We start from the raw sequence: 24,781 nt of genomic DNA, 5'->3' as shown, positions 1-24,781 counted from the left end.
TTTGTAAAATCCTTTCATGAGGTTATAGTTCAAGGCCTGCTACACATGGAAAAAATAAGAAACTTGTAAAATTTCTCATCTTTTGGTCACACCAAGCCTCCAAAGTTGATGGACCAGCACATTTTCATCAAAACAGTCATTTCTCACGTTTTGTTGATAAAAATAAGATTAGGGATTTTTGTAGGACATGAGATAAATTCCCTAGTTAACTTCAATGGGTTGGTGATTAGAACATATGATTGCTTCTCACTCACTATTTTTTCTTTTGCCAAAAGAAATAGGTACAAAAAAGTTGAATTTTTACCATTCTGCAAACCTATCATCGAAGTTTCTATAGCCACGCTCGATACAAATAATATATGCATGTTTTCGTAGTTCCCTATTGTCCTTTAGGTTCATAAGGAGCCATGGAGCATGTCAAAAGAATAATACATCTCTTACCAAGGGGAATCTTGGGGACAAAGATGAAGTGCTAAATACAGCAAACATGAAAAACCTGGGTTCTCTTTTCTAGTGGAAGATAGTACAAGGGCTACCCTAGCTGATTTGTTGACCTACAAGGAGAATCCCCTTATTGTTAAGGACGAGGTGGTGAGAAAGGTAGTTGAAGAAGTGCCACAGATCAGCAATGCACATGTGTTGTTCTTTGATGGTTCATACAGAAAGAGCCATGATGCAGCTTCAGGGGGTATAGCACTTTATGACCCAGAGGGGAAGCTAGTATGCAAGAGAGGGTTCAAATTGGATGCTCATAGTAACAATGACACTGAATATGCTACTCTGGAAGCCGGATTACACATTTTTTTGAAGCATGGGGTTCGAAGGTTGAGCATAAAAGGTGATGCCTTGTTAGTGGTGAAGCAAGTGCTGGGTGTGTGGAAGAGCAAGAACACCTCATTGAAGGAAATGTGCTTCAGAATTAAAGGCCCGTTAAAAAAGTTCGAAGCATGGAGCATCAGACACATTGAACATGCTCTAAATGGAGAGGCACATGAAGCAGCTCAAAGCATGATTGGGGAGCTATTTGTGTTGAGGACCACTTTACCTCTTTATCATGGCCGGGAAAGTTTGGCTCAAGAAGAGGAGATTTTGCTAATAGGAATTATTCCAAAGGAGATTCAGAAGTCTAAGAAGTATGGTTTTGTGCGTAGAGCATACAGGTACAAATTGATTGGTGATGTCTTATACATGAAAGGGGCTGATCTCGTGTTGAGACGTGTACCTTGGCGGGAGGAGCTTTACAGAGTGTTGGAAGAGAATCATGAAGGCGCATGTGGTGGCCATTTTGCTCTAAAGATCACCTTGCATAAGATTTTGCAAGAGGGGTATGTATGGCCTAGTTTGCACAAGGATGTTCACCATTGGTGTAGGTCTTGCAATAGGTGTCAAGCATTTGGGAAGAGAGTGTTGAAGCTAGAGCTACGAAAAACCATTATGGCGTTTGATGTGTTTGAAAAGTGGGGGATTGATGCAATAGGCCTGTTACCTATCACAAGCAGGGGTAAAAGCTATATTTTGACGGCAGTGGACTATCTTTCTAGATGGGCAGAGGCTATAGCAGTAAAACAGATCACTGCAGAGGATGTGGCAAAATTTGTGTATGATGAAATATGTTGCAAGTTTGGGGTGCCACTGGAGCTACTTTCAGATAAGGGGCCTGGCTTTAGAGCTAAACTGCTAGATTTTTTATGTGCAAAGATGAAGATTAGGCACTAGCATACCACTCCTTATTACCCACAGTGTAATGGCTTAAATGAAAGATTCAATGGTGAGTTGGTACAGATTCTTTCGAAAGTGACAGAGCACCAAGGAAAGAATTGGGATTTGGAATTGCCTAGTGCATTATGGGCTTACCGTACTTCGGGGAAGACAGGTACAGGGTTTACTCCATTTCATTTGGTGTATGGAAAAGAAGCACTATTGCCTGTGGAAGTAGAGTTGCCTGCGGTCAAGATGTTAGAGAAGTTGCTTGGGCCGCCTAGTGATGCATTCGAAGAGAGGCTCTTACAACTACAAGAGGTTCAGCTGGATAGGATGAGTGCATTGGAACATTATGGGCAGATGCAAGATAGGGCTTTGGCAAAGATAAATGAAAAGGTCAAAAGTAAGGGTATCAAGAAGCATGACTTGGTTTTGCGCTACAACAGTAAGCTAGACAACACCTTCTAAAAGAAGTTTCAAATTAAGTGGGAAGGCCCTTTCAAGGTAGTGGAGTGTTTTCCAAATGGCACATATCAGCTGGCTAACCTGGATGGTGTTCTACATAAGTCAAGGGTAAATGGATTGCGTCTTAAATTGTATCATGCTAGATTGATGATGGTGGAGCAAGATGAACTGTCTGTGGAGCAAGCAATGTTGGTGAAGGATGAGGAGACCTGTGATGCGGCGAGTCTCATATCGCTCTTTGCTGCTGCTGATCATGAATGATCTAGCAGGCTAGGGGATGGGCAAATTATGTCAGGAGTTTTTTGGAGCAAGGGATTGCTCATATGTACATATACATGCATGGTGCATCAAATAAAGAATTGCCCATTTTTCAGAGCTAGGTGGTTACGTGGGGCCCACATGTATACAGGTAGGACAGGGTGTACATAGTGCATCGATTTTAACTATTACCAGTACCACTGTGTTTTTCCTACAATAAGGAGGAGTTGGTAGCACGTAAAACTTCTCGAGGAAGCTATCCGCGGGCCGACGACATGAGGTAAGCAGGTGCGTCAGATGGCATCGAGTGGCGTCAGGAGGTCGAACGGGGTCAATATTTGTACGGACACAAAGTGGTGTTTTCTTGTGAGAGTTATGCAGAAAGGTCATCATTAGGACCACTTTTTGGAGCCACTTCACGTGGTTGCGAGACGCATTATTGAAAAGAAATGAGTGCCAGGTGTGCGCATGGATGCAGCAGGGTGACAACTATGCACTGCGAGGTCAGTTTTTGGCCTGTTCGGGGTCCGTTTGAGGTCATCTAAAATGCCAAGGGTGCCCAACTAAAAAAGTTAAGTTTGGGAACTGAAAAATCTGAGAGAAGACCAGAAAAAACGTGGAGAAGAGAGGAGGAACAGCCGCAGGTGTGTTTTTGGGGTTTTCGGGGCCTGTTTTGGCCGTAAACTGCTCATCCGAGGTCGGATTTGAGCACTTTGACATTGTAGACTGGGGTTTTCGGCCGTTCCGGACGCGATGGAGCTTTCCATTTTGCCAAATTCCTCACTCTTTTTCTGCTATTTTTCTGTGTAATCTTCTCCGGTGAGTGAAGCCTCTACTTAACTTTGTGGTTGTATCTGGTGTATTTCTTCAATATTGTGTGAGCTATTTGCCCCATTGGTGTTGGCCCAAGCTCAATTTTATCTAAACATCAGAAATTCTCCTCTTTTGAGCTGAGATTTTTGGGTGTGTGTGTGTGTGTCTGTGTGGAGTGGGCAACTGGATAGTCTCTCTCCTCTCACTCCAGAGGTGTGTTCCCTGTCTCGGCCAGGTGTGTTGTGTAAGCCGAGTGGTGCCCCATAGTGTGTGTGTGTATCATTTCAAGAGTGTGTGTCGGGTCGTTATAGAGGCTCTATGTGTGTTTTCATCCCGCTCACAACGGTATATCTGTAAACATTAACACCATTGTTGAGGACAAGAGCCTTAAGTAGGTGACCTTAGACTAGTTCTACAAGGTAGAAGACCCTCTAGTTTGAGAGTCTTGTTATTTTAGTTTAGGTAGGATTTGGGAGTTGGACTCTTGAGATCTAGGAAAGATGCTAGGGAGCGTGTGACTTGTTTGGATTTTCCTCCATTGGTAATATTAGTCATGTTTTAGTGCTTTAGTGTTGATGGTGTGTGATTGATTTGTGAAGTGATAAAAATGATAGCTAATCCATGCGGGGTAGTGCATTTTTCTAATAATAAATGCAACACCCCTTATGAGGTGTAGTAATAGTTGTAGATATGACATGTTGATTATGATCTAGAGCTATTCATCACATATTTATTTTCTTGTGTGCTTGTTTGCATTTAAAATCCTTAAAAACTTGATCTTTGAGAAAAAAATGCAACAAAGAAGCTTTTTGGAATACTTGAAAAAGTGGTGAATTTGTGCAAGTTTGACTTTCAAAGTTGTTGTGAGCACATGTGCATATTGTACACATCAAGGAGCACCTTAGGAAGATGGTTGTGGAGACTCAATAATTGCCTCTTGAACTCACTCTTCCTGGAGCATTCTACATTCATGACAAAAGAGTAGAGAGAGTGGCTACAATTCACAAAAATATTGGGATTTACAAGCACGAGGAGGGAAGAGTCGCCTCTTACTACGGGTGCGAGGAACCCCATGTGAATGAATTGAGCGAAGAAAAAGTCTTGTACTTATTTTTGTATGATTTTTTAACTGGAACCCATATCATTTTTGTAACATTTAATGGCCTAAAAACTTGTGTGTAGCGGAAACTAGCATGAACGTAGTGGGCATTTCATTAGAATAGATTCCTAATGAAAATTACAAGAGTGCTTGGGTGGAGAGAGAAACAAAAAGCATAACACCTAGTTAGATAGCATGAACAATACTTTCAAAAGAGAGAGAAATTAAGCTATTGACAATAGTTGAGGACGGGATTTGCATGGAGATGGTCCCCCCTCCAAAAGGCTTTGTATTATGGTTTCTCCCATCAAGAGAGACATTGTACAATACAATTCTTTGTGTTCCTTCAAGACTAGCTAGTGCAATGAAGATGAAAGCTTCATGCACTAAGCAAAACACTTAGCAAACACAACATCAATTATACCCGGTCTCAGACCCAAGACCTCACACACCTTCAAAGATGGTGAGAGCTAGCAGTGTATGAGAGTAGATTGAGAGGAAGAAGGATTATCTTATGAGAAAGATGTACATCTCCTCACATAATCACTCATATTAGCATAGCTTAGCTTAGTAATTAGCATGGTAGAGGAGATGAGCATGCATTGAATCTTGGCTCTTGGTTGGATTTTCATCACAAAGCCAAGAGTTGTTGGTGTAGGCCTCCCTTCTCACAAGCTTGGAGTAGGTGATAAGCTTTCCATTAAAGCTTGAGAAGGAGAGAGAGTCTTATTTACTTCACACATGAGATTGTGTGAGTGTGTGTGTGATAATGCCTTGCAAAAATCAGACCCCTCTCTCTCTTGGGCGACCCCTCATGCTAATTGCTCTTGCTATCCTCTCATTAGACCTCCCCAGGGCTAGCCAATGACAATGAAGCAACATAAGTGATAGCCTTCTGACATGTGTCCCCCTTTCCCATTTTGTGAGAGCTTTAGTAAATTTAATAGGTAGAGCAAGAATGCCAAATTTGACCAGGATTGAAGCACCACATCTCAGAGAACGAGAACAAGAAGAAAGGGTCTGAGCAGAGGAACGACCGCTTGCTAGACCAATCAGGAATTACGGATTAGGAGCATCTTTAGGTGAGGAACACATTCCATATCCTAGGCCAGAAAGGGATCGAGGAAGTCCTAGAATTTTTGACGTAGTTTGCATGATTTGGGTTAACTCTAGAAGACGATGCTGCCCACATGGTTTGATTCAGCTGAACGTTGGGATGGGGGAAATGAGAACACACCTGACACACAAGCTCGATGCCTCTCTATAGCCCAGCAGGTATCCAACACCCCAAACCACACAGAAACACCGCCAACCTTCACACCATGGACTTGCCTACGAGCAACGTCGGCTACACACAATCACATTTAATGACGCACACACCAATGTACTCGTTTCTGTAAACACACTCACACCGGGAGACCTCACAAGCCTCGACCGCATACAAAACCACACTTAAACTGTAACCACAATGAATCTCTCTCGCTCTCTCTCTGCACACACACACGAAAGACCCAGAGCCACCGCTACCACGGATATAAGGCAAAAGACGAGACGCGGAAGAGAGGAATGATGGCAAATCCAACACAAGCACTAACCCAACCGTACCATAAAATCAATTATGCATAGCAAAGAAAACAAGAAGTCGGATACAATGATGGCGTCGACCGAGTCGATGCAATCCGGAACCCTTCCTTAGCTAAAGGCAGCCTGCACTGGCGGCCTCACTCTCTTCTATCGTAGGTCCTTGTCAAAAAAATACCCGAGGCCACCCTCAATCGGTAGCCAAACATAGCCGGTATCGGTCCCCCTTTGATAGCCGCTTCCCTTGACATGCTCTGCTTCTTGAAGCTCTTGTCCTGCTCACGGCTAGCTCGTGGCTCCCTCCTCTACTTTGATCATGATGCCCTTCTTTGAACTCAGCTCTCTGGACCCTCCTTCTCACATGGCTGGCCTGCAGCCAACCACCTCTCCCTGTGGCCCGTCACTCTGCTCAACGTCCCTCCACCTGCTCGTTACTATCTTCATAGATTCAAATCACTGAAGAAAGAACTGAAACGCAACTCCAAAATACTTAGCGAGATTCTCGACTTCTTTTTCGTTACTGAATTCCAGAATAGAGGAAGCCAGCATGACCACGAGTTGCTTTGGATTAAAAATGCACCATTGTTTGGTGTGTCTGAGGATCGCGATGTGATTAGCTTTGTGGATACATTCATCTCCATTGAGAAGGATGAGTAACGTATGAGCTCAATATTCACATCGAAAGACATGTAAAAGCCATAAAAAAAGCTTGCCGGTTTGGATTTCCTCGTCCTCCTACTAGGAAAACAATAATATTGCACCCAATAGAAACAAGTGATTCAAGGAAGAAAATGCTTCTTGCAAACAAAAAGAAACTTGATGAATCGCTTGCAAGTCTTGGCCAAGACCCACCATTGAACTTCAACGAATGGTTGAAATTTTTATGTATGGACGAGAACTCATATCTCGAGACACTCTCTTTCACTCTTACAGAACCAACCCTTTTGCTTAAACGACTTCCAAAGGGCATCTACACAAACAATTTCAATAAATATTTGTGTACCTTATGGGATGGTAACATTGATATACAATTTATTTTCAATGCTCATGGAGCTGCAACATATTGCACATCATACATGACAAAACACGACTCAAAAATAAGTAGTGCAATTAAAACTATTCTTGATAAGTGCAAGGAAAACAATTTGCCCACCTTGGAACGACTTAAGAAAATTGGAAGTACCCTTGTCAACAGCCAGGAAATATCAGCACAACAAGCTGCATATATTGCACTCTCCTTGCCATTGCATAGTGCTAGCAGATAGTTTGTTTTCATCAACGCAGATTTCCAGCCTCAAAGGACACTATTACTAAAGAGATGAGGTGCTTTGGAGATGCTTCATCCTGATGACACACACATTTTCTTCGATGATGTTGTCACTAAATACACTAAAAGAACACACCATCTATCTCATCTATGCTTGGCCGAATTTGCAAGCCAGTTTACCAATTCAGATGGTGTGCAACACAAGCGAAAAAAGCCCCAAGTCATAAGGTATGCGAACTTCAATAGAGAGCTCGACGCTAAGAGACATTATCATGAGGTTTTCTTTCTCTTTCTCCCTTTCATAAGTAGCAAGTCTGAATTTGACACAAGTATCACAACATGGAGAGAGACGTTCGAGAGCAACATTGATACAATTGCTGAAAATAGGAAAAAGTTCATGAAAGTTGAGATCTTGGCAAGCAGTAAGCAAAAGTCATCATCTAATTCTTCCACAAGCAATCATCATCAGGAGACATTCAATTATGCACTCGACCTTGACTTGCCAAAAACTAGAGCTCACAATACAAGTATTCCAACACCATTAAAACTTCTTGGAATCCCAAATGAAGAGTACCATACACTTGTCATGAGCTTAAACATAGAACAAACACAACTTTATGATGATATCATGACAAAGAAAAGAGTGCACTCAAACATCCCTATCCACCTTTTCCTTACAGATGGTGCTGGCACTAGGAAGACTTTCACAATACGCTCCATTGTCCAAGGTTTAGTGCGTCACTACAACACATTGATTGCAAGTGACATAACCTCCCAACAACACTTTTGATGGCACCACCATTCACTCAGCCTTGCGGCTTCCATTGATGCTCAACGACAACATTGCTCTCTCAAATGAGACATTGAGAAATCTATCCCAAATGTACATAAATCTCAACCTGGTTGTTTTTGATGAGGCATCCTTGATTGGCAATAGATCATGCTTCATGTAATAGATACACGGCTTCGAGCACTCAAGCATAATCACACTCAACCTTTTGGAGGACTAGATGTAATTTTTTGCGGAGACCTTTGCCAAGCAAGCTCTGTGCGTGATCATTGGATATTTAATGATCCTAAAACACACTTAATATTCTAGCCCCTTCATTTTGGAATTCTCACAGAAGTTGTTGTGAGCTTCGAATACCCATGCGCCAATCGGACACATCATTCATAGAGATCTTGAACCGTGCGAGAGTTGCGAAACAAACCGAGCAAGACTTATGCCTAATCAACTCCACACACATAAACAAGAGCTTCGACATCGTGGAGACTCCCCATCTTTTCTTCACCAACATATTAAATGACCATCACAACCAAAAGGTTTTTGGCATCCTACGTTGTCGAGAAATTTGCGGTCTTGCCAGGAAAGCACCGGGCTTATGGCTGTGAGAATTTGTGAGAGAACTCAACAAAAACTATATGAAGGAGTTAAACCATAGATGCCATGAAGACTACGGTTTGGAAAGAAGTGCAATCAAAGAAGACTCACTCTTTCTCTCTTGCACTCACACACACAAAGAAAGAACACAAAATAGATTGTCAAAACAATACGAAAATGAAAACATCAAGGTTATGGTCATATCGTATCATGGTTAATATGAAAGGGTTAATAGATGAGTTAATGGCATTCAATTTTGACTGACCAAATAGGCTACGAATTGTTCTTTGGAATTGTAGTTTTGTGCTTACCATAATATATATATTTTGTCTAGTGATTGGGATTAATTGTGTGTACAAATCCTCTTGGTTCATAGCAAGATAACTACGCTTACGTCAAAAGAAAATTTATAGTCTATGAGAGGTAGTATGATGGGATCCGGCGATAGAAGTATTTCATTAAGCCTTTCTGGGCCAAAGAGAAACACTATACGTTGTTGAAAGTGTATTTTTCGGCTAATCCATACATTAATTCTAATAGATCGTACAGAGTGAAAGGGATAGAAATGATCATCATGTGGGTTATTCATCTAGGATAGTATGTGAGAAATGTAGATATGAGAGAAGTGAAGAGATGAGAAGTTTCCCTCCCAAGACCTATTCTTGCCCGTAGGCAATAAGGATACTGCGGGGAGAGATGTACCTGTAGCAAAGAGAACCTAGAGAGGATGAATTACTAAGAATGAGAGAGATAGGTTTGGTTAAGGAGATGAGATTAGATACATATATATATGTTGGATTAGAGATGAAAAAGAAAACAACAAGAAATCAAGAAAACATCAATGTAGAACACATCTTACTTGAAACCCTTCGGCACCATTATTGATGGGATAGAGAAGAAGAGGGGAGAATTCAACGTTGATCGATTCGCCAAGTACAACACCTTCTTTGATTAGAGTTGATCTTCCAAGGATAGCATACAAGAATGGCTAGTCTTCCTCTAGGAGAAAGCGTAGGCTTGGGCTTATGTTAATGGGGCTAAGTACAATTAGGCATTACTACTCACTCCCTCAAGAATTCCTCTCATCAATGGCTTGAATGCTTGAGTTCCTTTTCAAGGAAGAAGAGGTCCCCTTTTATAGGTGAAGGGAACCCCCAAGAGTTTACACAAGAAGAGAGGAGCCAGTGTGAATAGGAATTGGAAAAGTTGGAAATGAGTTGTCCCTGCATGATGTGGGCAGACTGGGGTCCAGTATTTTGATGATATCTCCTCAACCGTGGCTCCAAATAAAAAAGTAAAAATATGGGCAAAAACTTTAGCTCATTAGCTACGATTTTCATTTTAAAATCATTTTCCAATTCGGATTGGAACCTTGTGTAAAAAATTCATCAAAATAGGATCCATTTCTGACAGCAAAAGTCTTCCCGTGGTCCCCTTAGCCTCCACTTTCATTTAATTCCAAAAGACACCTCATGCCATATGAAAGCATGACATTGCTCCTTGACAAAGTTTTGTAATCATGCTTGCAATAATGCATTAAAGTAAGTGTATCTTTGAAATCATGCCACCTAGTGTCCCACTAGGATTTGATTCCCTCCTAGTAGCTATTTAAAAAGAAATATAAGAAAAGTATAAAAAATACATAGAATATATATATATTGGAGTTTACCCTAGATATAGGATCTAGCTAGGGTGTGAGATTATAATGAGATAGTAGAAATAAAGAATCAATGCTTTTTGCCCCAAGTTAAAGAGACGGAGCTATTGAGCTTTTCCCATAGTATTTTCTGATGGTAAAGTAAGGATAGGTTACCCCTGAGAAAAATAATAGGATGAGATAGAAGGATTATTATTATACTTAAATATGCATATTTACATTATAGGAAAGATAATTATGTATCTAAAAAGTTACAAGATAGATCTTGTAGCATGCGTTCCCACTATGTACGTGTCATAGCACGACATCCACCCTCTCTAAACCTGCACATCCTCCGGTATGTGCCACATTATTTCTTTGTAAGATCAGCCCTCTTGTACATATTTCTTGCTTTCTTCTTCACTGGATGATTCCAAATCTTCATCTTCACTTTGATCTTTACCTGTGGTTTGCTCTTCTTCCTCATCAACATCTTCTGGATCATTGTCTCCTCTTCTCTTAAACATTTTGATCCTTTTTCCTGCAATGGGAATCTTTACTTCTGTACCATCTAGTTCAGACAAGCTGTAAGTAGCATTTTCATGCACATGCTCTACAACATACGGTCCAAACCATCTTTTTGAAAACTTACGCATGACTGTGTGCTGGTTATCAAGGCTACTATCATACACCAAAACCCAGTCACCTTTGTCAATTGCTTTGCTCCTGAGTAGATGTCGCTTATCAAAGTATTCCTTGTTTTTCAACCTTGCATTTTTGAGTTGTTCTTTTGCAGCTTCAATGTCTCCAGGTCTTCTCTCTAGCTGCCTTATACGCAGTGCAAGGAGATCTTCCCTGCTAAGCCCCTCTTGCCAAGGTAGTACATTCCATGTACGTGGGAATTGTATCTTCAATTGGCATCACTGGCTTTTGACCATACATTAGCTCCGCAGGCATGTAGCCAGTTACTGAGCTATGTGTTGTACGATCAGCCCATAAAGCATATGGTAACAGTTTTGCCCACTCACCAACTCTTCCTTCGCAAGCCTTGGCCAAAGCTTTGATGATAGGAGGATGCCCTCTTTCACTCTTTCCATTGCCTTCAGGGTTGTAAGCTATAGTAAGAGAAAGCTTCATTCCTAATCTAGAAAAGAACTCCCTTGCTTCTTCGGCATCTAGCTCACCTCTATCTGCAGTGATTTTTCCCACACAACCATAACGGCAAATCACCTCATCAAGAAGAAATTTGCACACAGCTTCTGTGGTTTTAGCTCTTAATGCTCTTCCTTCAACCTGGTTAGTTAGGTCCTCTCGTGCAAGAACCAAGTATCTCATCTGCCAGAGTCCTAGAGGCATTGTGACTAGATCCACAACCCATTTATAGTGCATGGCTAGTGGATATGTAGGGTGCAATCCATCACGATGTCGAACATTTGAATACACTTAGCTTGACAAGTTACACATGTCTCTACAAACTGAGATACATCTTTATACATACCCTTCCACCAGTATTTTTCTTTCAACTTGGAGAAGGTGGCCCATACACCCCTGTGTCCACCCCATAGACTCTCATGAAACTCTTTCATGAGCTTTACTTGAGTCTCTTTTTTACATATAACCCTTTGTGGTGTAGCACCCTTTTGTTTAGGATGCTTCCACAAGTAACCATCCCTCAAAAAGTACCCATATGCTTTCCTGCGTATCCTCTTGAATTCTTGTTCAGACTAATCATCTTGTTTTGTTAGAGTACTCAAGTAACTTCCAATAAGAAGCCAATCACTTTCATAAAGCTGTTTCAAGAACGATTCAAGTAGATTAGTCATGCAGACATTGTTACCTTTGACATGAGAGATAGAATAGAACTTTGTGCCTACATCATCTCCCTCGTCAATCATTTGTGGCTCATCTTCATACCTTGCCCTTGATAGCATATCTGCCACTGTATTGTCTTTACCTGCAATGTGCTTAATCTCAGGATTTAAGGACTTAATGTAGGCAATCCACCGCAACATAGAAATGTCTGGAGTTGAGAATCTTGTAATCATCCCAAGAAGTGGTAGACAATCTGTTTCTACAACCACACATGCACCAATTAGGTACTCTTTCCCACTTTTCAAGGCTGTAACCATACCCCATAACTCTCTCTTTATCTGTGGATAGTTTCTTTGGCGAGCACTTAGCACCTTTGCTCCAAATCTTACCACATACCTGTGTCCTTCTTTGTCATCTTGCCCTATTGCCCATCCAATCCCTGTAGGACTGGTGTCTACTGTCACAATTACTGGGCTTTGACACTCATAGTCTACCTTTCTCAAAGTTGTTGCTGACTGGAGAAACTCCTTTAGCTTTTTCATGGATTTTACATGTGCTTCTGTCCATTTAAACTTCTGATTCTTTCTAAGCAGCTGATAAAGAGGATCAGCTACATGTACATAATGTGGAATCCAAATAAACTAGAAGACACATGCTCCCAGAAACCTTCTAACCTCAGTGATGCTAGTGCACGTTTCTTTCATTCTTTGGATAACATCTACCTTTGTTGGACAAGGTTTCCTACCATATGGCCCGCACATGTGCCCCACAATAAGCACTTCATTGACACCAAACATAGACTTTTTCCCTGACAATGTAAGATTCACTTCTTCCAACCTAGACAAAATTTTATCACAATCATTTATGTGATTTATCACAAACCTGCGACATCCCTTGAGATCCAAAGCTTCATCTTTGTCACTTTTTTCACATCCTTTGATAGGAAAATCATCAATGAAAGGCATTGTGATTTGAGGAATAAAGTCACGTAAGACCTTATTCATCCCAATTATCATATGTGCAATTGAGTTGGTTGCTCCCTGTGGCAAGGTACACATCCTTACCAAACCCAAAGGTGTCCTCATGGTTGTCAAGTCTCTGCTTTCGATTGCAAGCTGAAATTGATCATTCCTTGAGTAAAGATCCCCCATTGAGTAGATTGCCCTCCCTGCAAATGCCTCTACAAAATCATCCACAATTGGACCTGTACCTACATTTCTAATTGTCACCTTGTTCACTGGTTGCATATCTTGGATGAAGCGTAGAGAACCATTCTTCTTCGGAACTGTGAACCACCTGTTTGAGTATGGAGCACAAGAAGGCTCCAAGATTCCCATTTTGATTTTCTCATTCAGTAGCTCTACTAACTTTGGCAAATGAGCCTTTGGAACCGGAATAGGCCGCAGATTCCAAGGCACATGAGGTATTGTGAAAATTACCATAGGAGCTATAATAGAAGGATCAACACATCCTATCTCATGTGGCTCAAATGCAAAAGCCTTACCATGCTTTGAAAGCATTTATTTGAATCACTTTGTCTCCTCCTGTGTTAGAAACTCCTCGCGACCAATCTGCAACTCTTGGAAAGACTCCTTTGTGAAGGTATGCACAATCTTTTTAGGATTCCTCAAACTTGGTTGTAAAGAAGCCTGCTCAATCTTTTTCCTGTTGTTGGGTGGTAAGGGTGAAGCTACTGGTTTCACCTTCTTTGCTACACTCTTGTATTTAGTTTCAACATGGACTTCTGGGCCAACTGCTTGGCTTTCTTTAAAGGCTTCTATTGCTTGATACATTTCCATAGAGCAAACTTCCACAACTTCATTTTCAAGATGCAAACTAGACCCCATTATAGCATCAAGCTCACCCATAGTATCTACAAAAGAAACTTGTTTACACAAACCCAACATTTTCAGTAGGCTCTAGCAACCCACTCTTTTTCATGCCTATTTGTACATTATGCACATATTGCCTCTCACATCTCTTCAAATCTTCAAGTTTTGTAAAACATACTGATCCATTCTTTGTTACCAAGGAGCTCGTTGAAAAAGCTTCACCTATTTTTGGATCAGGTGAGACCCTTTTTCTTTCTGTACCACTGCAATCCCGCTTTACAATGGTACTTGGCCAAAACCCATCATTTCTCTATGATCATGAAACTCTTTGCTCACCTTTGGTAGAGGATGTTCTCTGAGGTTGTCACGATTTCTTTCATGGTTCACACAAACTGTGAGAAATTGGACAGCTTGTTTACCATCTTTGCTACATATCCTAGCATATGCTGAACCATCATCCATTACCTTTGTTTCCATTCAAACTCCCACAATGTAGGGTTGTCCAAGGATGAGATGATATGAAGATCTATCCTGTACAAAGAAGTTTTGGTCAATCTTTACATCACCTATTGTTACCTTCACACCTAGACATGCTGCATACAATTCACCGGATGAATTGTTTGCCACTTTTACCATCCAGCCATGATCTGTGTCCATCGGCCATTTGCACTTGTTGTAGAGACTCTTTGACATTATGTTTATTTCTGAACCATGGTCAATCAAGGCAACAAATGGCTCTTCAAGATCACCTACCTTGACCAAAGTTTCTGTAGTAGCCCTTGCCCAATGACTTCGTGAATAGTAACTCCTAGGAATATCTTCAACTTCTTCATCATCATTTGAGAAATACACTTGCTTCACTCTCCCACTAGATTGGTAGCATCCTACCACAGCTCCATCATTCTCCTTATTTTGCAGTTGCATCCCTTGTGTCTTTGAGGTTTCCCCTTCAACCTGTGGACGAGAAACTTCAGCAAGGGTTTGCCTCTTCCTCTTGATGATGTCAATGATCTCCTCATGGAATTCACGCTTTGCAATGCCAAGAACTTCTCCCAGAGTAAACTCAATCTTGCTATTCAAGATCCTTTCCTCCAAGACTTTCTTTAAATCTGTAGCAACCTCAATATCAGATTGTAGTTTATAAGTTGGGCCTTTTGTCTTACCTTTCGTTGGCTCTTTCTTCTTTCCTGTTGTAGACTCCTCCATGAGTACTTTAGGTGGAGATTCTCCTTGTGTTGAGGGTGTTTGAGAAGGCATTGAGTCGCTTCTTCCCCCACTTCTAGAAGCTCTTTTTGATGGTCCTTCATCAGCATTCTCACGTCTGCGCTTCTCTTCTACAATTGCCTCATTTTGTTGGCATTTTGTAATGTAGGCATGCATTGACAATGAGTCCACTGGATCATTCCATCCTGTTTCTAGACGTATGCAATCACCTGCTTCATGTAGAATCTCTTTTGTAAGCTTTCCCTTTTTAGCTAATTGCATGACATTTGGCCAAATTTGACCATGATGGTCACTCACCTCTTCATCACAAAAATGTTCAATTTTTACTCCATAAGTAGATGCCTCAACTGAAGAGGTGGCATGCTTGGTTGCCATATCTTCAACTAAGGTTTGCATTCCCCCCTTCCCAAAGTTAGTTCTCAAGGGTAGACCTGTCTCTCTTAAGTGAATTTTACCATCCTTAAAAAAGACAACATCTTTTGACAAAGCATCACTAAAATCATCACAATCCCTTCTTACATGGTCTGTACTATCACACCAAATACATCTATTAACAAACCCTTCTTTGGGCTGTTGCCTTTGCCTAGGAAGTGGCCCTGATGGTTGGCCTTTTTATTCAAGCTTTGCAAACTTCACCTTCAAGTCACGCATTCCCTTCACAAGCTCATCTAGCATGGACTCATCAAACTTAGGAGCGATAAAAGTAGGATTTATCATTTTGTCAGAAGTTGAGGTGGAAGGACTTATAGTGTTTACTACCATCTTGTTCTTCTTTGTCGTTTGGCAAGCAGTGAGACGGCACCTTCAACCTCATTTCAGTCGGTCTTTAGTCCTTGCTCAGCATCTTTATCTTCAAGAAGAAGCTCCAAATTTTCTTGAAACTCTTTACCTGCAGCTTGTAAGAAAAGATCTGTCTTCTCTGCATCTAGTGTGGCCCTTTCTGTCCTGGTGAGTTGTGCATAGCGCCGCTCAAATTCCCTAAGTAGCTCTGTTATTGATATTCCTTGCTTTGGCTTGACTACCCATTGTAAGAATGTCCTTTTGGTCACTCTCTCAGAGTCCTCCATGCAATATTCCTCCTTTAAAGCTACTTTGAGTTCTTCCCAATTTCTCCCATGCCCATCTTTAATTACCCTAACATGCTCTCTAATTTCTGGAGAAACAACTAGCTCAAATCTTTGAATCATCTCACCTTCTGACACGCGATGCAGCTCCATCAACTTCACATACTCGCGTAAGTACTTGGTTACATCTTTGCCATTGAACTGATCCATTCTATTGACAACTGCTTGTATGGCCTTCGTTGCTAAAATCTCCCTTCTTTCAATGGCATGTTGTTGTTGCATGAACATTGCAAATGCTTGAAACATTTGCATTGTTGCTGGGTCAAAATGCATACCCTGTTGCTCAACATGATCACCCATGGTTATCCACAAAATCTCACCCTGACAGTTTCGCGTCGGGTTCACCAAAAATATGTCGAGAAATTTGCGGTCTTGCGAGGAAAGCACCGGGCTTATGGCTGTGAGAGTTTGTGAGAGAACTCAACAAAAACTATATGAAGGAGCTAAACCATAGATGCCATGAAGACTAGGGTTTGGAAAGAAGTGCAATCAAAGAAGACTCACTCTTTCTCTCTTGCACTCACACACACAAAGAAAGAACACAAAATAGAATGTCAAAACAATACGAAAATGAAAACATCAAGGCTATGGTCATATCGTATCATGGATAATATGAAAGGGTTAATAGATGAGTTAATGGCATTCAATCTTGACTGACCAAATAGGTTACGAATTGTTCTTTGGAATTGTAGTTTTGTGCTTACCATAATATATATATTTTGTCTACTGATTGGGATTAATTGTGTGTACAAATCCTCTTGGTTCATAGCAAGATAACTACGCTTACGTCAAAAGAAAATTTATAGTCTATGAGAGGTAGTATGATGGGATCCGGCGATAGAAGTATTTCATTAAGCCTTTCTGGGCCAAAGAGAAACACTATACGTTGTTGAAAGTGTATTTTTCGGCTAATCCATACGTTAATTCTAATAGATCGTACAGAGTGAAAGTGATAGAAATGATCATCATGTGGGTTATTCATCTAGGATAGTATATGAGAAATGTAAATATGAGAGAAGTGAAGAGATGAGAAGTTTCCCTCCCAAGCCCTATTCTTGCCCGTAGGCAATAAGGATACTGCGGGGAGAGATGTACCTGTAGCAAAGAGAACCTAGAGAGGATGAATTACTAAGAATGAGAGAGATAGGTTTGGTTAAGGAGATGAGATTAGATACATATATATATGTTGGATTAGAGATGGAAAAGAAAACAACAAGAAATCAAGAAAACATCAATGTAGAACACATCTTACTTGAAAAACCCTTCGGCACCATTATTGATGGAGAGAAAAGAAGAGTGGATAATTCCACTTTGATTGATACACCAAGTCCACGACTTTTTTTGATTAGAGTTGATCTTCCAAGGATAGCATGCAAGAATGGCTAGTCTCCCTCTAAGAGAAAGTGTAGGCTTAGGCTTATGTTAATGGGGCTAAGTACAATTAGGCATTACTACTCACTCCCTCAAGAATTCCTCTCATCAATGGCTTGAATGCTTGAGTTCCTTTTCAAGGAAGAAGAGGTCCCCTTTTATAGGTGAAGGGAACCCCCAAGGGTTTACACAAGAAGAGAGGAGCCAGTGTGAATAGGAATCGGAAAAGTTGGAAATGAGTTGTCCCTGCATGATGTGGGCAGACTGGGGTCCAGTATTTTGATCATATCTCCTCAACCGTGGCTCCAAATAAAAAAGTAAAAATATGGGCAGAAACTTCAGCTCATTAGCTACGATTTTCATTTTAAAATCATGTTTCAATTCGGATTGGAACCTTGTGTAAAAAATTCATCAAAATAGGGTCCATTTCTGACAGCAAAAGTCTTCCCGTGGTCCCCTTAGCCTCCACTTTCATTTAATTCCAAAGGACATCTCATGCCATATGAAAGCATGACATTGCTCCTTGACAAAGTTTTGTAATCATGCTTGCAATAATGCATTAAAATAAGTGTATCTTTGAAATCATGCCACCTAGTGTCCCACTAGGATTTGATTCCCTCCTAGTAGCTATTTAAAAAGAAATATAAGAAAAGTATAAAAAATACATAGAATATATACATATTGGAGTTTACCCTAGATATAGGATCTAGCTAGGGTGTGAGATGATAATGAGATAGTAGAAATAAAGAATCAATGCTTTTTGCCCCAAGTTAAAGAGGCAGAGCTATTGAGCTTTTCCCATAGTATTTTTTGATGGTAAAGTAAGGATAGGTTACCCTTGAGAAAAATAATAGGATGAGATAGAAGGCTTATTATTATACTTAAATATGCATATTTACATTATAGGAAAGATAATTATGTATCTAAAAAGTTACAAGATAGATCTTGTAGCATGCGTTCCCACTATGTATGTGTCACAGCACGACAACGTACACATGGATATGTCATTACGGCACGTGATAAACCACACAAGTTAGCCTCAAGGAACCTTCTCATTCCAAAAAACTCACAACTAACTGCAGGACTTGCTAAGGTTCTCGAACTAAAGCCAGGGATGATAGTTGAAATGTGCTGTGGGAATATCGACATCTCCAATGGCCTTGTGAATGGAGCTGATGGAATTCTCAAAACGATAGAAACCATCGAACATTCCCATGTTGCATGGATAGCTTTCTTTGATAGAAAAATTGGGAACAAACAAAGATCTCAAAATCAACATCTGCTCAGGAATCACTTTGAGCCACATTGGACACCCATATTTGAGACAACAAAAGAGTTCCAAGTAGGAAGAAATCAGCTCAACATAGTCTCTAGGAAGCAGCTACCAATTCAACCTGCCAATGCATGCACAATCCACAGATCACAAGGTCGATCCATGACTTTCCTGGCTTTCGACCCTACTAGCATACGAGCCCACGGTTTGGTCTACACCGCATTGTCGCGTATCAAGGACCCTGCCAACCTACACATTCTGAGCCCGATATTAAATACACATATTCGAACTGACCTTGCAGTGCTCAAGGAGCTTGACCATCTCTGAACAAGTGCAAGATGGGAGCACTCAACTGTACAATTGAGTCTAGTAGAAGATACCCATTACATAATTCAATCATTGAATGTCATCTCCATCCAAAAACACATCAACTACATAAAAAATGATCTCAACTTCACCTCATTATCAATTCTATGCTTGCAAGAAACCAAACAAAAAAATGAAAGAAACTTCCTTGAAGCAAACTTTCAACACATACATCATCACAATGGATATGGTTTATCAATGTATCACAAAACTTCCATCAAGGTGCACAATGAATCTTCCTTTTCATTACCAGGCATTGAGATAATACAAGCATTCTTCTCCCTACCCATCAACAACATCATCCATATAGTGAATGTCTACAAATCACCTATGGCATCAATACAATCATTGCTTTCACACTTGAGAAACCTCATGGAGACCATTGACAACAACATTATGAGCATTATCATAGGTGACTTCAACGTCCACATTGACCATGACAATAGCCAATACAAAAAACTACATATCTTTCTCCACGAAAACAACTATACCCAAACAATTCAAGAAACGACAACTATCTACAATTCAATCCTTGACCATATTTGGGTGAAGAACTCAAGACCGAACTCCATGAGCGGGACAAGATTTTGCTTTTGGTCTAATCACTCCTCAATATACATACTCCTCCCGAAATAAACACATCCTAGAATAGTGCTCAACCCCCTTGTCATCCCCCACCAAACCCACCCCTACCCCTTCCCCACGGGGTGAGGGGGGGGGGGGGGAACACATGATCCTCCGTCCCTACCCACCCCATGGTGTACATACAAAAAAATAGTTTTGGAGCTTTGACCCCTCTTCACAGAACTCTTGTAACTCTCTTATTTAAAATCCCATTTTTCGCATGTACGAATTAGTTTTCAACCTTTCAATTTCATTGCCTTCTTCTAATGGGCAGGCCTCGTGAGTTTGTCACTTATTTTGGAACTCTATGTTAAGTTCTTCTCTAAAAATAGCCAGCATGGCCTCCTTTCCCACGTGAGTATGCTCGGCACGGCTATCGCGAGTTCCGTCTACTTTGATGTCCGAGCTTCACTCTGTTAATGCCAACCCGATCACCAAAAAAGTTGTTCAAAATAGTGTCTGCCGTGGTTGATCATCTTTTCTAGCTCGAATTGACATCCGAATAGTAAACGACCATGAAGCCGCACTTGAATACATAAAAATTTCGACTCCGTTGACCTTGATGTCCGATCCGACATACACATCATAGCACCCTCCGCCTTCCAGGTTTTGAGAACCACAAATGATCTGTACAATGTCACATTTGGGATACACATCTGGATAGTTGGGTGTCTTGCAGATACCTCGCTCCGAATCCCATATCATAAACTTTATGGTAGTTGGATCTAGCATCCCTTGCTTCATTTCCAAGCTTGTGATATCAGACTTTGCTCCTGCCACCTGTGATTGGACGAAACACTGACAGCTATCCACTAGCAAGCACCCCATCTCGGTGTACCTAGCCCCTAGCACCATCAAGAACTTGCCCAATGTACCTGCCATTTACCTGTAAATTGCCATGCATAGACTTCTTGCATCTCCATGGGTCGACACAGTCAGGCTGTACCATCATTGCCCAATCCCTCGTTGAGCATTTATGCTCAATTGTAGCATTATTTAGATAGGATATCAGTGCATAAGAAAAAAACTGATAGATACTATGTACAAGAAGCATTAGATAGATAGAGAGAGATATTCATTTGTTGTAGAGCCCGCCTGGGTCAAATGGAAAGCCATAGGCTTCCCCAAGCATGATGTAAACTCCACCTAGATCAAACACATGGCATTGGTCATCACCATCCGTCTGTAACACAAATACGCACCACCCCTGCTTTGCATTTGTAACCCTGCAAGTCATCCACGTATATAGCTCTTGACAGCATAGCCCTTCAAAAAATTGCAAGCATGAGCCATCTCCATGCCGAAAACAAACATGCACACCCAACATATCTTCTGCATCCTGTGTCTCCCAGCCATTGTCTAGAGAGATCTCCATAGCATCATTGTCTTTAAGCAAGGCAACCTGCGGCATCCGATCATCCGAAGCAAACATTGGCAAAACCTCATATGTAAGATCTTCAAGTGGTACTGGAGCAGGCACACAGCCTCGCATATCCTGTATCCTTGCCATAGCTTTAACCACCAAAACCTGCGACTCATCATCTACATCAAGCATTGGATCATCGAACCCCCAGTGATCTTCATCAAGACATTCTTCTTCAGCCAACATGGCCTGACCATCACAAGGTAAGAGAGAGGGTTGCCCAACCCCCTGGTCTTCACAAACTGGCTCTTAACCTACAACCTGCTATTCTTTGACCAAATTATCGACATACATAACAGCATAGGTCTCATACCTTGATAAAGCAGACTCCGTTTTCCATGTGCTGTCCGTATCCAAGGCACTACTATAGCTCAAACACAGCTCTGCTTTCTCCACAAAACTCACCGACTTTGGCACTTCAGCTATCTTCTCCACTGCTTGCTTTTCGGAATTCATATGGTCTAGCACATCAGACGGTACTTGGTAGACTCCTCTCTGTAGCTGCTGAGGCCTCATAGGCCCACATGGTATCGTCTCCATTCTGTCATCATACCTATTCGCTGCTACCACATGTGCATCAACAAAAGGTTGGATTACCTGAATCTCTTCCCTAGCAATTGGCCTCGGTACCAATGGATTCGCCAGCACCTGCTTTGCCTACTGCTTCTTTAAAAGCTTCTTCGTCCTGCTCTATGCGTAGGCTACTACCTCCTTGTATGTGCATGGTCCATCCATCTTGACTTTATCTCGAATTTGGCATGCAAGCAATCCATAAACTTGGTCAACTTCAAAAATTCTGCATTCTCTACAGCAGTTACCTTGACCAACTTGCTCCATATGGCCTTGATCCCACACAAATGCTCAAAAATCACCGTCAAGGCTTTGCCTTAGGTCGTCCATCATCTGCTTCACTTCACTCCACTGTGGGTTGGCCACATATTGGCTTCGGAATGGCACTTCCAATGTACCCCAATCCAGCTTGTCATTAGCCTGCAAGCTCTCATACCATATCTTTGCTTTGCCACGAACTAAGAGCGGGAAAGCTTGGGCCACTCCCTCTTCTCTCGACAGGCCGCTCTCCAGCAGGAAAAGACCATAGTCCTGTAGCCACACTTCAGCATCTTCAGCACCTGTAAAAGTCGGAAAACCCGACCACATCTTTCTTAGCAGCACATGTTCTTTGAACCTGGAAACACCGCAACACCGTCTTCAACTTCACCAAGGAGCAATCAGTAGCTCCTCAGTGGGGGCACCACTGATGGGATGGGGGAAATGAGAACACACCTGACACACAAGCTCGATACCTCTCTATAGACCAGCAGGTATCCAACACCCCAAACCACACAGAAACATGTACTCACGCACACTATCCGCCAACCTTCACACCATGGACTCGCCTATGAGCAACTTCGGCTACACACAATCACATTTACTGACGCACACACCAATGTACCTGTTTCTGTAAACACACTCACACCGGGAGACCTCCCAAGCCTCGACCGCATACAAAACCACACTCAAACTGCAACCACCGTATCAATCTCTCTCGCTCTCTCTCTGCACGCACACACACACACACACACACACACACACACACACACACACACACAAAAGACCCGGAGCCACCGCTACCACGGGTATAAGTCAACATACGAGACGCGGAAGAGAGGAATGATGGCAAATCCAACACAAGCACTAACCCAACCGTACCATAAAATCACTTATGCATAGCAAAGAAAACAAGAAGTCGGATACAATGATGGCGTCGGCCGAGTCGATGCAATCCGGCACCCTTCCTCAGCTAAAGGCAGCCCGCACTGGCGGCCTCACTCTTTGCTATCACAGGTCCTTGTCAAAAAAATACCCGAGGCCACCCTCAATCGGTAGCCAAACATAGCCGGTATCGGTCCCCCTTTGATAGCCGCTTCCCTTGACATGCTCCGCTTCTTGAGGCTCTTGTCCTGCTCACGGCTAGCTCGTGGCTCCCTCCTCTACTTTGATCACGCTGCCCTCCTTTGAACTCAGCTCTCTGGACCCTCCTTCTCACATGGCGGGCCTGCAGCCAACCACCTCTCCCTGTGGCCCGTCACTCTGCTCAGCCTCCCACCTCCTCTCTCTCTTGCATTCAACTGGCCGTCCACCGGCCCTCACCATGCAGCCCGTCGTCCTTCAACTGGGCCCGCCCTTGCCACTCACATGGCGGCCCTGCTCCTGTAAACCACCTAGTCCTGCCATGCAGAACTGTCAGCCACCTTCATGCCCGCCCCATGCAGCCCATGGCAGCCTCCTCTATGTTTCCCCTCCTTCCCTCCTGGCGGCACTTGTTGCTCCCTTTGTCCCCCACACACCGAGCCTCCAAGTGGCGACCTCGCTCCTGCATGCGCCATCCTCCTCAGTTTTTCTTTTTTTTGGAACTCTCTGTTAAGTTCTTCTATAAAAATAGCCAGCATGGCCTCCTTTCCCATGTGAGTATGCTCGGCACGGCTATCGCGAGTTCCGCCTACTTTGATGTCCTAGGTTCACTCTGTTAATGCCTACCCGATCACCAAAAAAATTGTTCAAAATAGTGTCTGCCGTGGTCGATCATTGTTTCGAGCTCGAATTGACATCCGAAAAGTAAACGACCATGAAGCCGCACTTGAATACATAAAAATTTCGACTCCGCTGACCTTGATGTCTGATCCGACATACACATTATAACACCCTCCGCCTTCCAAGTTTTGAGAACCACAAATGATCTGTACAATGTCGCATTTGGCATACACATCTAGATAGTTGGGTGTCTTGCAGATACCTCGCTTCGAATCCCATATCATAAACTTTATGGCAATTGGATCCAACATCCCTTGCTTCATTTCCAAGCTGGTGATATCAGCCTTTGCTCCTGCCACCTGTGATTGGACGAAACACTGACAACTATCCACTAGCAAGCGCCCCATCTCGGTGTACCTGGCCCCTAGCACCATCAAGCACTTGCCCAATGTACCTGCCATTTACCTGCAAATTTCCATGCATAGACTTCTTGCATCTCCATGGGTCGACACAGTCAGGCTATACCAATGTAGAGACTTTGAGTCAATGGAGGAGGTATTTGACGAGTTTATCAAGGAATTCTCTCAAAGAGGGATAGCGCACAATACGATCTCACAAATCCATAAGTTCAAGAAAAAAGAAGGAGAATTGATCTGAAAAGTAGCTTAGGATGAAACACTACATAAAATTCTTCCATGTGGAAGAGCTACCAACGCAGTCTAGACTCATGTTGATATTTATCCAAGGGCCGAGGAATGTGGAAATTCAGAAGCATCTGCATATATGAAGAGGAGCACAACTCTAAACGAGTTGATTAAAGAGGCTCTATACCTAGTAAACAGTTGTGTTGTCTACAAAGAAGGTGAATATAAGGATTTAGATGATGATTCTTCATCCCAGCATAGTGGATCAAAGTCCGCAAAATCATCACAAAAGAGCGAGGTAGTTGTAAGTCAGGAGCAACTTATTGAAGAAGCACTCAAAAGGATAAGCCCATTT

The 24,781-nt window shown here is 42.1% G+C and overlaps 2 protein-coding genes and 1 pseudogene across 2 annotated transcripts; all 3 read right to left on the bottom strand.

Annotated features, from left to right (window-relative positions):
* Window positions 1–19,598: 19,598 nt before the first annotated feature.
* On the bottom strand, window positions 19,599–20,709 carry LOC147465298 (uncharacterized). The gene has a single exon (XM_086511507.1). The coding sequence runs from the start codon at window positions 20,707–20,709 to the stop codon at window positions 20,275–20,277; it is 435 nt and encodes a 144-aa protein (XP_086367633.1). The 3' UTR covers window positions 19,599–20,274.
* A 193-nt stretch (window positions 20,710–20,902) lies between these two features.
* LOC147465297 (uncharacterized) lies at window positions 20,903–22,408 on the bottom strand (annotated as a pseudogene).
* A 1,400-nt stretch (window positions 22,409–23,808) lies between these two features.
* On the bottom strand, window positions 23,809–24,189 carry LOC147465296 (uncharacterized). The gene has a single exon (XM_086511502.1). The coding sequence runs from the start codon at window positions 24,187–24,189 to the stop codon at window positions 23,809–23,811; it is 381 nt and encodes a 126-aa protein (XP_086367628.1).
* Window positions 24,190–24,781: the final 592 nt, after the last annotated feature.

The sequence above is a fragment of the Adiantum capillus-veneris genome, chromosome 1 (assembly GCF_014529385.1).
Source record: "Adiantum capillus-veneris isolate H3 chromosome 1, ASM1452938v2, whole genome shotgun sequence".
NCBI lineage: Eukaryota > Viridiplantae > Streptophyta > Polypodiopsida > Polypodiales > Pteridaceae > Adiantum > Adiantum capillus-veneris.
This window is presented reverse-complemented; position numbering and strand designations above follow the sequence as displayed.